Genomic DNA, 14,770 nt, shown 5'->3' with positions numbered 1-14,770 from the left:
CCTTCTGTAGTCCCCTCCTCTCCCCTCTGAATCTTCCTCCCTTCGTCAATCTTCACCATGGGACTCACCGGAAAGACTCTGCAGACGGCACAGCTGTTGCTCGTCGTTCTGCCAGCTTTCGTGCTGTTTGGATACAACCAGTCTGGTGTGGGTGGTCTGTTGTCTCTCCGTGACTGGAACGACCACTTCCCGGAGATCAACACCATCGATACTACCGGCGCGGAGAAGAGCAGCAACTCGACCAAGCAAGGTGCCGTCGTTGCTACCTTCACCATTGGCGCTCTCTTCGGTGCTCTGTCTTGCTCCTGGATCGGCGACATTCTCGGACGACGAAAGCTCATCTTCGGTGCCGCATTCCTGACTCTCGTCGGCGAGATCCTACAATGCACTAGCTTCCAGCTCGCGCAATTCGTCGTCGGCCGCTTCATTCTAGGATGGGGAGTCGGAGCCCTCAGCGCTACCGTCCCAGTCTGGCAATCCGAATGCTCATCGTCTGCCAACCGTGGTAAGCACGTTGTGCTCGACGGTTGCTTTATCTCCCTCGGCTACCTCCTCGAAGCATGGATCAACCTTGGATTCTTCGAACAGGACAACCTGCCTCTGCAATGGCGTATCCCGCTCGCCATTCCCACCGTTATCTCCCTCATTCCCATGGCCGCCGTATTCAGCATCCCTGAATCACCTCGCTGGCTGGTCAACAAGGGACGCGTGGAGGAGGCTCGTCTCAGTCTGTCCAGCTTCAAGGGCTTGGATCTGCACGACCCCGAGATCACAGCTGAGATCAGCGGCATCGAACTCGCGCTCGAGGAAACTGGTCGCAGCGCAGCGAAGATGAGCGACATCTTCACTATGGGCAAGGACAAGCTGTTCTACCGCTTCTCCCTCTGCATCTTCCTCCAATTCCTGCAGCAGATGTGCGGTAGCAACCTCATCTCCACCTACTCAACCGTAAGTCCACGTCCCCCCTGGCTATAAAACCCAATTTCTAACACATCTCAACAGATCATCTTCCAACAAGGCCTCGGCCTCGACAGCGAAACCTCGCGCATCCTCTCCGGCGGCGCGCTAACCTGGAAGTTCCTCTCCTGCTTCGTCGCCTTCTTCACCATCGACCGCTTCGGGCGCCGCAAGCTCTTCATGTTCAGCGGCGCAGGCATGGCCTCCTGCATGTTGGCCCTCGCCGTCGCATCCAGCTTCCCCAAGACTAATCAATCGGCCCAGATTGCCAGCGCGCTCTTTGTCTTCCTCTTCAACTTCTTCATCCCGATTGGTTTCCTCGGAGCGAACTTTTTGTACTGCACGGAAGTTGCGCCGACGAGGCTGCGTGTGCCTATGGCGGGTATTTCTACGGCTAATCACTGGCTTTGGAATTTCGTTGTTAATATGGTTACGCCGGTTGCTATTGAGACTATTGGGTGGCAGTACTATCTTGTTTTCCTTATTATCTCTGCTATCATTCTGCCGGTTGTTTACTTCGGGTACCCGGAGACTATGGGCCGCAGTCTGGAGGAGCTGGAGATGATGTTTACGGAGGGTACGAGTATTCCGGCTATTGTGAGGGAGAGCCGCAAGCCGTTCACTAGTCCGCTTCCGGAGCATATGCTTGAGAAGGGTGGGAAGGATGTTGATGAGGAGGAGTATGTGCACTGAGCACGTTGAAGATGAAGACGCATGCTGGTGTATAAGCTTGAAGTGTCTAGGTCATCGCAGAATACTAGCGATGCTATGAGTATATGAAATGAATTACGAATCATCCCAAACTGTCATCTGATAATGTATAAGTATCATGTGGAACTACAGGCGTTCCCCAGGCCGAACGCCGGAGCTATAGCACTCATTCCGTACACCGAGATACACCTCTCTAGGATCAAGGCCAGGCCTCATGCCGAGTCAGCGGCGCATTCCCCCATTTCATGGTCGAAGGAAAGGAGGAGCACGCCGGAAGGACAGTCCCAGCAGACCTCCATTACCAAACATACTAGAATTCACAGTGATGAACAGCTTCCCAACACTGAGCAAGCTCGACCGGTGAAGCCAGCAAAGGATAAGAGTAAAGGGACCTAACATGACTGATCTTTCGGTCCTTGTTGTCTGATCATCGCCGCGATAACCCCGGATTTTGCGATCGACATCTTAATTCTATCTTTATATTCCGGGGGATGATCAAATGGCAACTACACGTTGGACTAGATCGCCTCAGCCTTCTTGAACACAGGATAAGCATAACACTACACGATACAAGCAACCAAAGCCACACTCGCTCCGGAAAGTTTTCCAAAATGACATCATTCGATCTGCAAAAAGGGTCCTAACGCTAACCCTTTTTCGGCCACCCCGCCTTTGCGCACTCGCCACCGAGGCACTGCGATAGGCTGAGCAGCAGGATGGTTTACCTGTTTGGTGATTCTGCTTACATGTCTCGGTCATTTATCCAGGTTATGCGACTGGGCTGAAGTCCTAATCGTGTGGTGTCAAGCTCGGCACGAGCTAGGAGCTAGCCATTACCAGCCCTGGCGGGAGGCTATGTAGGTAGCACTTCGTATTCGGTTGCTCAGCCATGTGAGGTGGTTAGTTAGAGGCAGTGAGGAAGATCGTGGGAATAAGATGATTCTACTATTGATGGCCGGATATATAACCAAGCGAGGACGCTATTGCCTGGTGGTGTTGTTATAGCTGTCAGACACGTCTTATCTGCGTCCATAAGTCGCAAACTCTCCAGGAAAACACAGAATACTTAAGTCAACACCACGACTACTCCACTACAACCAACACCAACACCAACAACAAACATGACAGACCCAACCCCCAAAACAAACGACTACTACGCCCCACCCTCCTCCACCCCCTCCACACCCCCAACCTACCCCTCCACCACAGACACATCCCCCCCACCAACCTACACAACCGTCGCCCACGCCCTCTCCACCCTCTCCACCGGCGACCCCAACGAAACAATCCCCGTGCCCATGATAACCCGCACCCTCGCCTTCTCCCTCCACAACTACAACCCCTTCTCGCGCAAACAAGGCGAAGTGCGTCAATCAATAATAATCCGGCAAATGAAGCGCTCCTACTACAATGCACATTACGCCAAAGACGTTGAGGGGAATTTTGTGGGAACAGGAAACCCGGCGCCGGATCTGGGATTGGTTTTCGTGCCCGGGAAGAGCAGTAGTGAGGATATGCTTAGGCAGGCGAATGAGGTTGCGCTGGAGGTGCAGAAAAGGAGGGGGAAGGGGATTGGCAAGTTTGGGATGCCGCAGGATGGGATGGAGGGGGGGATGATGGGGATTGCGCCGCCTGGGGGTATGTGAGGGGAGAGATGGCTGTTCTGAGTTTGGGGGGTTGGATGGGAATGGGTGGAGTTTGGAGTCTCTTATTTGATACCGTGTCGACATAACGACTTCGTCAACAAATGTAATAATTTTCCAATGTTCTACGTCTAATAGTAGCCCTTGTCATCCCACGGACTCCTCCTCTTAGCCCACTCCTCAATCGGCGTCAGCTTGACTCCTAGTTCGTCCATTGCAGGCTTCATATCAACATTGAACGGCTCATCTTCCGCCTCATTGTAATACGTATACGCCTTGAACATCTGACTAACAATCGTGTCCGTGTCCAGACCCCTGCCCTGCATCGCCTTGCCAATCTTATCGCAAAAGTCCGCAACAGTCTGGTTCTCATAACTCAGCTGCTTGTCCCAGGCTCTCGACAGTTTCTCAGTTAGCTGAGAAAGAACAACGGTTTCAGCACCGCCGATGGGGATATCGCGGCCAGCAAGCTCAGGATGCTGCATAGCGGCCATCATGATCTGCGCGACATCGTGGTGGCAGATCCACGACACGCGCAGGTCGGGCTTGTGGCAGTAGACAACGGTGTTGCGGTCGCGGATCGGAGGTAGAGCCCAGCCTTCGAGGAGATTGTCGAGATAAACCACAGGTTCGATGCTGATGGTCGGCACAGACTCCCTCAACAGCCTCCTCATCTCCCTCCGATCTTCCTGGGCTACGATGTCTTGAGATTCCTTCGGCACCGGCATACTCGTGTTGAACAGGACCAACGGGACGTTTGCCGTCTTTGCGGCCTCACCGATGTATTTGGCTGCCGCGATGATGGGCTCGGATTGGTTGAATGAGGTGCTCGGGAGGTTGAGAAAGACCCTGTCCGCGCCTTGGAGCACTCTTGCAATGGCATCATGGTCGGTAAAGTCTGCGGCAAACGTCTCCACGTCTTTTCCGTCTACCAGGACGGGTTTCGGGTTGCGGCTCACGGCGACGACGGAGTGGCCTGCTCGGGCGAGGGCGTGGACTTGGTGACGCCCTTGGACACCCGATGCGCCAAAGACGATGACGCGCATTTTGGCGGTTTTATCACTTTTTGGATTCGTAGGTTCTGGACGTATGTCGAAGCTGGTATATTTGTAGTACCTAGGTACGCGCCTGCGCCAGGGTCGTTCCAACTACCATGTTTGGCGGTAGTTGGGTGGGTGCAAGTGCGGAGATTCGTGGGTCGCTCGGCCGCTGGCGAACCGGGAGGGTGTCCGGGAAAGTTTACCCGCAACGGTCGCTTAGATGTCTGGAGGTATGACGCTTGTTGAACCCCAGATTGTCTTGAGCCCTGATGCGAATTTTGGCTGTAGATTTCGCAGGACGATCCCGATATCGGATCGGAGAGTCATCCTGTGAGTTCGGAGGTCCGACGACTTGTAGCCTACAACCTGGGTGTTTTATCCCGATGTTAGTTTAACTCGATTTGCGAGAACGACGACGGGACCGTCTCTCGAGAAATATGACAGGATAGGATACATTTTCTTAGATGTTCATGGTAGCTGGGCGTCGATGGAAGAATTCAAGCAAGCTACGTATACAGCACGACACAGTCTCCATGAGCTTCCATCCCGAGGTCATTCGCTGCAACTCGGGGAGATAGACATACCGGAGACCGATTCGAAGCATGGGATTTTCAGCGTGAGTGTAAGAGTACCAAAGACTGGACAGAATATCAGTACCCTGCCGTTGGTCTAGACTGGCACGGCTGGATCTAGGCGTATTTCGGAAGCGGGATCCGCTTCTCGGATGGGGCATCGGAACGATAGATCTGGGCGACGGGAATAATGGATAAGACGGGAACAATGGATAGCTCAAAATACGTTATCCGGTTGAACGGACACATTGATGCAAAGCGTAAAGTAGATCATGCAGGTGGTATGTTGACAGCGGGAAGTTAGATACAGGATTACTCTTTACGCCGAGCGGCATATCGGCAAGTTCGCGCAGTGATGTAGACTAGAAGTACACACATACGTGGACTGTACTGTAAAGAGAGGTTAGAGCTATTTGCATGTATAGCCGGTGTGTGAGCAGGTTGAGAAAGCGGTGCGACATGTTGCTTGCAGAGGCCTATGATGCCTGTGCATATCGTGAAGCAATACCGGCGATATATACAGTTTCATCAAATAACCAACCAAGATCGAAGTATACACTGCTGGCACTGTCCCAAGTTGTGTAGTTTCGGCGATGCCTCCAGACCGCGAGCGGCTTCCATTCGGCTGAGAGTGTGCCACATTGTCAATGCCGCTTCTGGTTTCAGGGTCAACCCTGAGAGGGCTACAAGACTCTCTATTACGTCTGGTGAATGCTTCAGAAGACTCTACCCGACGTCGACTGGAGTAATCTCGCAGGTTCGGCATACCTGGATCCACCGGCATCTTCGGCTGCAGCCTCACGATGGTCGCTCTCGATAACCGCTATTTACTCCGCAGATTGTTGGTGCTGCGGGACGCGATGCGGAGGAAGGGCTAGCTTGGTGTACCCGTGGACCCGTTGGGAACTCGAATCGCTTCTTTATCGATTCGAGATGACGGCCCGCCACTACAAAAACTAAATTCAGCGACTTTTGGGAGAAACCGCTCCTTCAAGGACAGCATAGTTGCGTATATCGGATAGACCAGGAACTCATCACTGGTGTTCCTAGCTATCGAGCCGTCCCGGAAGAGTGGATTACTCACCAGCCTTGCCCATTTCTTGGCTTTAGGGCTGACATGGTATCGGAGGCGGCGGAGACAGACTGCAGGAATGCGAGTTGACATTCTGCATATGCGACGCGATCTTCTCTTATACTGGCATGATGCTTGCAATCAGCCCCCAACAGCCTATGAGAAGTGTCATCGGATATCGGAACAGATCGTCGATCGGTCCACCCTTGAGAATGACGTCGAACATGGCGACGAAGAGTACAACTCAATACGCTTAGATCAGAGCATCGCCGAGAGCTAAAGTGCCGATATGGCACGTATCCAATTCCACGGAAAAGCTGTCTGTTCAAGTCGGCATCTTTACCTGGGTCTGAGTCGGCGCCAATGCTCATAGTGAGTGGTAGGCGCCTTGAGGTGCAAAAGAAGCGAGCTTGCGATTGAGCAGATCCGGGGACGGAAGAACGATTGGACGAGTGGGTTCACGATTTTTAGATATAGACGAAATGGAGTCTCAGAGCACCTGCCACCCACTATTTTTGGAGCCGAGTCTGAGGCAAAATACCAGACAGAGGGTTGCGGGTGACGAAGGCCAGCGGTAGCGTGATTCCAAGGTTAGCGACTGGCGTTAGCGACGGCACGTCGTGCAACGTCGAAGGTCCTCCAGGGCTCCGAGACCACTAGCGCAGAAGGCCCACCCGTACCTGATCGAGGGATCCATGGACACCACTACCGCTGGTTAAGAATGAGCGCCCGTGAACAGGTTCACCGAGATCATGCCGATGGCTCGGCTTCCCCCCGCCGCCGCACCACCAGCGTGCCGTTCCCTCAGCCTCACCTCGTCGCGACTGCCCTCATCCGACAGACCAGCATTGGTAAGCTATCAGAGCGCGTTGACAGCTGCTGCGCAGCTTGCGGCAATGCGCCTCTTCCTGCAGCGGCATGCGAAGTGCTTGCCTCATAGTTGGTCGCGGTATACGCCGCCGGCCAGCATCTCACTCAATCATGTCGCGTGGATCCTCCCCGGGCATGTTTCCCGCGCCGTCATAGCCTCTTCGACAAACTACAGCACTCTGTGCCATTGCGTACCCGTACCACGCGTTCGATTCAGCGCGCCGGCCAGGATTCTCTCGCTTGAAGATAAGTTGGCCATGGTTCTGCTTTCCACGGTTGCGAATGGCGCCTACCATGGATCGACGTTTGATTCTTCACTTCCCATGACAAACAGACCACCTGCATCATCACACTCTCAACACGTCCAGCTTCACCACTTCTAGTCTATTCAGATATCTCCGTTATTCACCAATTCATTGTGTCGTTTCCAAAAGGGTCCATTGCACACACAATCGGCACGAAATCTGGCAAAGCGTGGTAGCGAGTTACCTCAAACCACATATCCTCACAGGCAAATACCGTTAACAATGAGCTTAGTTCTCATACCTTCTAACCAACATCATTCTTACATGTCGGACGACAACTCTCCAATGATACCAGGGCAGCCAGGGTACCCAGTGTACCATCCGAATCAAGGGCAGCCAGAAGAAACACCAGCGCCCGGTAGTTATGGATCTTTTACGCACACATCGCCCACAAGTCCATTATTCCCACAATACGCAGGATACCAGTATATGGGCAATTTTCCGCCGCCCATGTCTCAATCCACGAACTCGCAGGCGTTTGTTTTGGGCGCAAACGTTAACTTAAACGCAGCACCGACTGCGAACACCTTTTTCGGCGCCCAGGGCGGCTCAGCATTTACTCCTTCCAATCAGTCAGCAAACTCGATCTCTACTCCGACTATTTCCCCGTCGCAAACGCAGTTCGATCCCGCCGATGCGTCCCAATTCTACGAAGGCGACAACGACGACGACGCCAAAGGACGACACGACAGTCTGTACCCTAAGGATGAAGAGACATCCCCAACAACAACAACAACAACAACAGAAACACCGTCCAAGAAGAGGCGTCGATCCGAGTACGCCGAACCAGGCTCAGCGCGGGCTATATATCTCGAAAAGAACCGCAAAGCCGCCAGCAAATGTCGAAGCAAGCAGAAAATGGAGCAGGAAGCGCTAGTTGAGAGAGCGCGAGACTCTGAGCGCAGTAACCGCATACTGAAGGCGGAAGTACACATGCTACAGACTGAACTGCGAGAGCTGAAGGAGTACGCCGGTCGACATGCCAATTGTCGCGACCCGCGGATAGCCATCTATTTACAGAGATTGGCTGACCGTTTGGCTTCGCAAATGGGCCATCCACAACCACAGTTGTGAACATAGAGTCGCGCAAAAGTTTTCCGTTCAGCGACAGAACCTTTTTCTCGCTCCTCGTGAAGTTGGTCTTCTATCGGCGCGAAGGCGGACACACCTCGGAAGCTCCACCATGCTGCTCCAAAAATGCATCACCACGAATCGCATTCCAGCTCTCGGAACTTTTCTGGATCCTGTATTGTAATTGCGTGGGTAGTAATTTCGCTTTCAAGAAGGCTATCAGTAATCACAAAGTTCGGTGGTCGGCCTCCACCACCGTCCTGAGTAGAAGGGCTGGGATGTGACGAAAATAAAATAAGACGAGGGACTGGAGTCGTGGCTGTCTATATACCCTATTCCAGAGTTAATAGGGTACAATTATAGTCATAGCGGAAACATACCCTTTCTCTGGAGTGCGAAGAGGAAAAAAGTACCGACATGAAGGGGTGGAATCTTTCATCGTGTGCATTGCATTAAGCATGTAGATGAAATTACAGATGCTTCTTTCATCTCTCTGAGGTGACTTGTTCCCACTAACTGATGCTATCTAATCGGATGTGACTTCCTAGTGAAGTCGGAAGTTCTTGCTCCCAAAATAAAATGACGTCATTGCCTTCCACATGACACTTGCTACCGACGCATGTCGCTCAAGCTTCCCTTTTGGAAAACCTCGCTGTTCCGCGTCCCTACCCATAGGGGACGTGCTGGCGCACAGCTTGTCGCGTACTTCTTGCAGGTTCGTCATTAGTTTCCATCCTCCTGTTGTCAAATGCGGATGAAGTCCTCCTCTTAGTGTCATAATCAATAGATCCACCCCTGCGGTCTCAACGCCCAGAAGCATGCCTGCTTGAACGTCTCGATCCAGTCCTGCCATGGCTCCTTGAATCCCTCCTGCCACCAGTCCTTACACCATTCTTAGCCTCACTATGACCCATCATTTGCTCTTCGTCCGCGCCCGTTGACATATCGCGAGAATGTTGAAGCTCCATAGGCGAACCGGCTCGCAGTCTCTTCTGGTGTGCGTCCGTGACCTGACTTGGATGGGTCCAGTTGAAAGAAACCATGACAAAGAACATCAGCAGTGCATCGAAGATGTACAGGTACACTTCGTGACTGAGGAGATACCCTGCATTTCCTCCGAGGTATTCCACGACACGGAAGATGCTTCGAACCATGATGAGCGCGCTTGCGAAGTATAAGTTGAAGAGGTGGCGCTTCCAGGGTAGTTCGTCAAGACTCGCTCGGGATACGGCGGTCCATGTTTGTACGATCTCATGAGATTGTCGAGACTTGAAGCACGAGAAGGGGCTGTAGCGCCTCTTTAGGGGAAGGTCTCTGGAGACACGGTAGTGAAAAACCGCGGAGACGACGATGAAAAAGCCGAAAAAGAGTAGTTGGACGAACAGACCACCGATGATGATCTTTTCACCGGTGTGCAGGGCGTCTAGCGTGCCCATTGCTTGGATGCCACCACCTATACTGATATTTAGCCATAGTCCCGGAAGCTGCGTTAGAGTGGTAACGTACCTGCGGCTTGCAACATAAAGCTGAACACATCTCCTGCTACGAACGTCTTCGTAAGCCACTTGTGGCTAATTAGCGAGTAGCGCTCTCCGTCGACTAAGAGGATTATCCGACCCAGTATGATGTAGATGGAGGCTGCGAATAGTGCCGGGGCAAGTAAGATGAGCAGCGACTGCATAATGAAGGGACCGAGTGCCCAGACATCGTCGTGTGAGAGGTAGCGTCCGATGTAACCTATAACCTCGACTGCATCATGTCAGCAACACCATCGCGAAGGATGGCTATACAATCTTACATAGACCTCCAATCACTAGTGGTGCGAAGTACCACGTCTTTCTCCTGATGAATTGGTAGATGTGCAGAAAGGTGGTAAGACCGAATGCGACGACGAATATGATCGCCGCTATCCGGTTTGGGATGTATCGGTATAGAACGTAGGCGGTTGGGTCGTCAAGCGCTGGGCGATATGGTTCGGTGTCGGACATGTTGAGTTGAGTTGAAGACGAACGCAGGTAATGCGTCCTCGAATGCAGGTGTGGTCATTCTCGAAGTGGGCTTCTCGAACGTTTTAACAACAGTTGCGTATCGCTCCTCGGCCAAGCCGTCAAGCTAAGGATGCGTTCGCGTTCTGGCTGTACGGAATACGTGATGCGAAATACGCTGCCAAGAGCGCTTGCCGAGCCGAGACGTTTTTTTGCGGGCCCCGTATCGGCCGTATGGCTTCTGCCGCACTAGTGGGACGATTTGGGGGTTAAATCGTGCGGCACCCCGTCCAATACGGCGTATCAACAACTGCAGTGCCTCGTTGAGATTGTGCGAATTGCACAGCCTCTCGCGAGCTTCGCAAGCTTCGCCATTTACTTGGTCCCAGATTAGTGATCATTGCGAAAAGACTTCGCCAAAACAACCCACGACTTTAGGATGCGCCAAGAGATGGTTTGCCAAAGCATAAGGACACCCGGTCAGGTTCACTCCCCGCGATAGGATATAACGAGTTATTGGCTGCGACACCAGAATGGATACAAATCGGTGTAACTCAGATCCTCAAGAGGCTGTCGGAGTGGTCGTTGCGCTCCCGGCTTGAGCATGAATGATCTGTTGCGGCCAGTCGAGCCATTTTAGAAGATCTGGTGTCGCTGCTAGCAGATGTTCGCAGGCAGCAAGAAGCCATTGGGGCCACTTTACCACCCACCATACCGGGCGACATTGGGCCAACATTGCTGCAAAATGGGTTGTGATAATGCATGTCACAGGGTTGTGAGCTGCGAGGAGATCGAAGAAATGGGTCTCCAACCTCGCAGGCCAAAGAAAGAGAAGGGAGTACTCGTCGCGATCGGGTGATATGTGCCGAAACCGGAGCCAGGTAGCGTTGAGTGCGTCGATAGCTGTAGCGCAGGCCTCCTTGTCTTGGCTATCCAGTAGGAGTTCCGTAAGTTCCTTCAGTCGAAGAATCTCTTGAGGATTCTCCTCCCTTGCGAGCGTGTCCAACGCATCTAGCGCTTCCGGAGACGCCATATCTGTCATATGAGCAAACACCGAGCTGTCTTTGATTTGGTCCCAGTGAGGTATCACCACAACCTTGATGCCTTGCAATAACATGAAGCAGTGGTGGAGAGCGCGAATAGGATCCTCGGGGCGTTCAAGCTGCGCCGAACCGAAGTTGTAAGTCAAGATTATCGAAGACAGCATGAACATCGGAATTGCCAGCTCAACGTTCGGCGTCTCCAAATTCTTTCGATAAGTGTCCAAGGCTCGACTGATGTGGGAATCTGCCTGGAGCAAAAGGCTCTGCCGCTCGTTGGGCGGAAGCAAGGATGCTTGATGGACTGCCGAAAGGGCGAGAAAACCACGAAGAAGGAAAGGGTAGTCGAAGCCTAGTTCGATGAACTCATTCTGCGGAGCGGCACGGTCAGTTCAGCGATTCCACATAGTCTATCGGAGTAGACCAGTCTTACCTGCCAGACGACACTTCTAGTTGCGGGATTTGGATGCAAAGACTTGGCGCACGCCTTTGTCCAATGATGCAGCAGACGGAGGTCTGCGAGTGGTAGCTCGGAACTGGCGGGACTTGCTTCGGGACTTTCAGCATGATTTGTATCCACAAAGGGCGAGGACACTCCTGGACTGTGTTGTGGGGAGGTCGAGTAGCTATCCGGTATTGCAGGGAAATGGCAATGGATATCCAGGCGAACACAGTTCCCACAGCGCGGGCGCGCTTCATTGCACTGTACGACATGGTAAGCGACGACACGGATCACTGCAGAAGAGCCATAGCTTCGGATGCTTATAGCACTTGAGCACTATTCGCCGGGTAGGTACAGAAAATCGCACAGCACACGGTGATTGGCTGGAAAAGACGGAAGCTGTATCGAAGGTAAACACCTACTTTAGTATGTCTCTGCTTGCATTGGAAGCATCCTTTTCGCGACTTGGTGTGAGTCTTGCGCTTTGCGACGCGCTGTTCTGGCATAGTGGCGACAGCGAGATGGGTATATGAGTGCAATTGAGATGTACGATGCAGGTGATTTGGGCTGGGCGGCGGAAGATCATCGGTTATGTAAGCCGCTAGCGAGCGACTGGCGTGGGCATTTCCCCGCGGATGTCCGTTTGGCCCCTTGCTTTCATTTCAGCTTGCTGAGGCACAGCACCAAACACCTGCTTTGTGCTTTCCATCACCGAATCAAGACGCGAAAGAATTAAAATGAGAAGAAAATGACGTTGTCAAATATCGGTTGTAGACTCCAATACGCCGGACTCCGAGAGACAAACCGCATCCCTGTTCGTGGAACGTCTGAACGCCTTCAATCCAGATTACCACATTTCGCGCCGGCTCAGCTACAAGACACAAGCATCGTGTCCACCCACATCAGTTCCAGTTCCTGAACTCCGCCTGCGCATCGGCGTTGCGCCACCCGATGTTCTCCCTGCTTGCTTCCTCCAGGGCAGTTGGCTTCCTTGTTGATTGAGCGCCTGCGGGCGACGACTTCCTTGGTTGGTTAAGACGCTTATCCAGGGCCGCCTGCTGGTTTGCGCGCATCTTTGAGCTTGTCAGCATTGCGTGTATGGTCGAACACTAAGACCATACCTCAGCTTGGAGCTGTGCGCGCTCTTCCTCGCTAAGCTGCGGCTCTGGAGGTCGCTGCGATGCTGACGGCTGAGACTGTTCTTGACCCATGGTTTCAGTCGGGAATATGCAGTGCGGGAATGGTTGATGAACTCTCTCGAAGTCAATGCAGACTTTGAACGAGATTGCGGTGTCTTTGTTGTTGATATATGCTGCTTGCATACCAAGCTTAGGCCACCTACGGCACGGTTATCTCGTTAGGCAACAACGCCAACGGCACGGCCACACCCTGAGGCGCATCTCCACAGCCTTGTGGTAAATGTACGATTTGCCTGAAATACATCTGCTCAGGCTGTGCATCTTGTATTAGAGAGTTGTCATTAACGATGTCACACGACTCATTGAAGGAGTGGATGCGCCTTTCTTCTAACCATGGTACTGGTCTGAGTCAAACCTACATTTTATTCTTTTCGATTTCATGACTTACTACATTTCAACACTGAACTTAATCACAGAGCCGCTCTTACAAATTCATTCAGTTCTGCACAAACCCTGTTCCTGAAATAACGACTTCATCATGCCAAACACCAACAACCCCTACCGCTGCATCGGCAAGGGATTTTGCGGCAGCGTCTGGGCTGCTGAAGATGGCACGAATCATGCCATCAAACGCGAAGATGGAGGACCCGGACGATCCGTCACTAACGACTACAACATGCATCTGCAAATCATTCGGTGCGCAAACAAACATCGTCCTTCCATGCCTCTAGCCATACCGCAATGTCAGTCGTTAATATACTCAAACAACATGTGGTGGATTGAAAATCTCCACCGCTTCCCTGCCGGCTTCACAGAGTGCAGAGCGCTCATATCGGAACGAATCCCTAAGATACCTCGATCTATCAGCGACAAGATCGTAGACCTGTTCTGCGCAGGCAACACGCCACTCTCGGCTTTTGTGAAAGGGAATGAAGACGACGACTGTTGTCTTATTCGTCCCTACTTGGGGCGACGAAGAGAGCGCGAAGCAACAAACACATCGCGCTTCCAGCGGTTCAGTCTCAGGAACGTTCCATTACACATCAATCAGATGGAAGACCTCGGCCTTGATTACGTCGCCTACGCGCAGACTATGGCGGATGCGCTTGCTGTGATGCACTGGGGCGCCAAAGTCGATGCCAATGACGTCGAGTTCGTGCTTGCACCTCCGCGAGCCTCATCATCGTCATCATTCCCATCACACTATCTCGGCGAACACGTCATGTGGATTCTGGACTTTGACTGTGTGAGGCACATGTCTATGGACGAAGCTGGGCTGAAGCAGGCGTGCGCAGCGTTCATGAGAAACGATCCTTTCTACCCACGACCGGACGGCACTGAGAGTGCTGATGGGGCGTTATGGTGGTTCTTTAGGCAGAGGTTTCTGGACACTAGTGCGGAGATATTGGGAGATGGGTGCCCATATGCGGGTTTGCCGCGGAGACTAATGGAGATGATTGAGGAGGAAGGCTGTAGGCGACGGAAGAAGAAAGAGGAGCTCCAAGAGCGGGATGAAGACACAGAACAGGACTAGAACGATTGGGATGTGTTTGCTTGGTGCATTTATCTAGCAATGTTCTTCTTCCTCGAGGACTTGAGGTATTTCATGGGAAGCTGTTAGATAGCTTTGATACAACATTGGGGCTATCTCTACTTTGAGATCTCAACAACGTGTTGGAATGCATGCGTACCTTGCTCTACGCCACCTGAGCAGGCATAAACCAGTCTTTGGCCTACATCACTTCCTAAATGGCATATAGTACTACTATTCTTCGTGAAGCATACAACAATTGTAGATGTGTTTTAACATTATTTGCTCTTCGAGAGCTATGTCTGTGAATCTTCAAAGTCGCAGGTCAATGCCCTAGTGGCTTTCCACAGAAAGAGGTAGTTCAATCAGAAACTTTGAGACGCGCAAAGGAA

General features: G+C 52.4%; 6 protein-coding genes across 6 annotated transcripts; 3 read left to right on the top strand and 3 right to left on the bottom strand.

Moving 5' to 3' along the window:
* Window positions 1-57: 57 nt before the first annotated feature.
* Window positions 58-1,650, top strand: J4E83_010678 (uncharacterized protein; the record flags this gene model as incomplete). The annotated part of the gene is made up of 2 exons (XM_049337558.1): window positions 58-948; window positions 1,003-1,650. 2 exons carry the CDS (start codon window positions 58-60, stop codon window positions 1,648-1,650), a joined length of 1,539 nt encoding a protein of 512 aa, XP_049183317.1.
* A 1,792-nt stretch (window positions 1,651-3,442) lies between these two features.
* On the bottom strand, window positions 3,443-4,357 carry J4E83_010677 (uncharacterized protein; the record flags this gene model as incomplete). The annotated part of the gene is made up of 1 exon (XM_049337557.1): window positions 3,443-4,357. The coding sequence occupies one exon, from the start codon at window positions 4,355-4,357 to the stop codon at window positions 3,443-3,445; it is 915 nt and encodes a 304-aa protein (XP_049183316.1).
* A 3,263-nt stretch (window positions 4,358-7,620) lies between these two features.
* J4E83_010676 (uncharacterized protein) lies at window positions 7,621-8,244 on the top strand (the record flags this gene model as incomplete). Its single annotated transcript, XM_049337556.1, has 1 exon — window positions 7,621-8,244. One exon carries the CDS (start codon window positions 7,621-7,623, stop codon window positions 8,242-8,244), a length of 624 nt encoding a protein of 207 aa, XP_049183315.1.
* An 800-nt stretch (window positions 8,245-9,044) lies between these two features.
* J4E83_010675 (uncharacterized protein) lies at window positions 9,045-10,229 on the bottom strand (the record flags this gene model as incomplete). The annotated part of the gene is made up of 3 exons (XM_049337555.1): window positions 9,045-9,694; window positions 9,748-9,990; window positions 10,040-10,229. 3 exons carry the CDS (start codon window positions 10,227-10,229, stop codon window positions 9,045-9,047), a joined length of 1,083 nt encoding a protein of 360 aa, XP_049183314.1.
* Window positions 10,230-12,610: 2,381 nt separating this feature from the next.
* On the bottom strand, window positions 12,611-12,919 carry J4E83_010674 (uncharacterized protein; the record flags this gene model as incomplete). The annotated part of the gene is made up of 2 exons (XM_049337554.1): window positions 12,611-12,781; window positions 12,830-12,919. 2 exons carry the CDS (start codon window positions 12,917-12,919, stop codon window positions 12,611-12,613), a joined length of 261 nt encoding a protein of 86 aa, XP_049183313.1.
* Window positions 12,920-13,616: 697 nt separating this feature from the next.
* Window positions 13,617-14,381, top strand: J4E83_010673 (uncharacterized protein; the record flags this gene model as incomplete). The annotated part of the gene is made up of 1 exon (XM_049337553.1): window positions 13,617-14,381. One exon carries the CDS (start codon window positions 13,617-13,619, stop codon window positions 14,379-14,381), a length of 765 nt encoding a protein of 254 aa, XP_049183312.1.
* Window positions 14,382-14,770: the final 389 nt, after the last annotated feature.

Source organism: Alternaria metachromatica, assembly GCF_023757995.1.
Source record: "Alternaria metachromatica strain BMP 0045 chromosome Unknown scaffold_49, whole genome shotgun sequence".
Classification (NCBI taxonomy): Eukaryota; Fungi; Ascomycota; class Dothideomycetes; order Pleosporales; family Pleosporaceae; genus Alternaria; species Alternaria metachromatica.
Note: the sequence above shows the minus strand (reverse complement) of the source record. Positions and strands in the feature narration are given on the sequence as shown.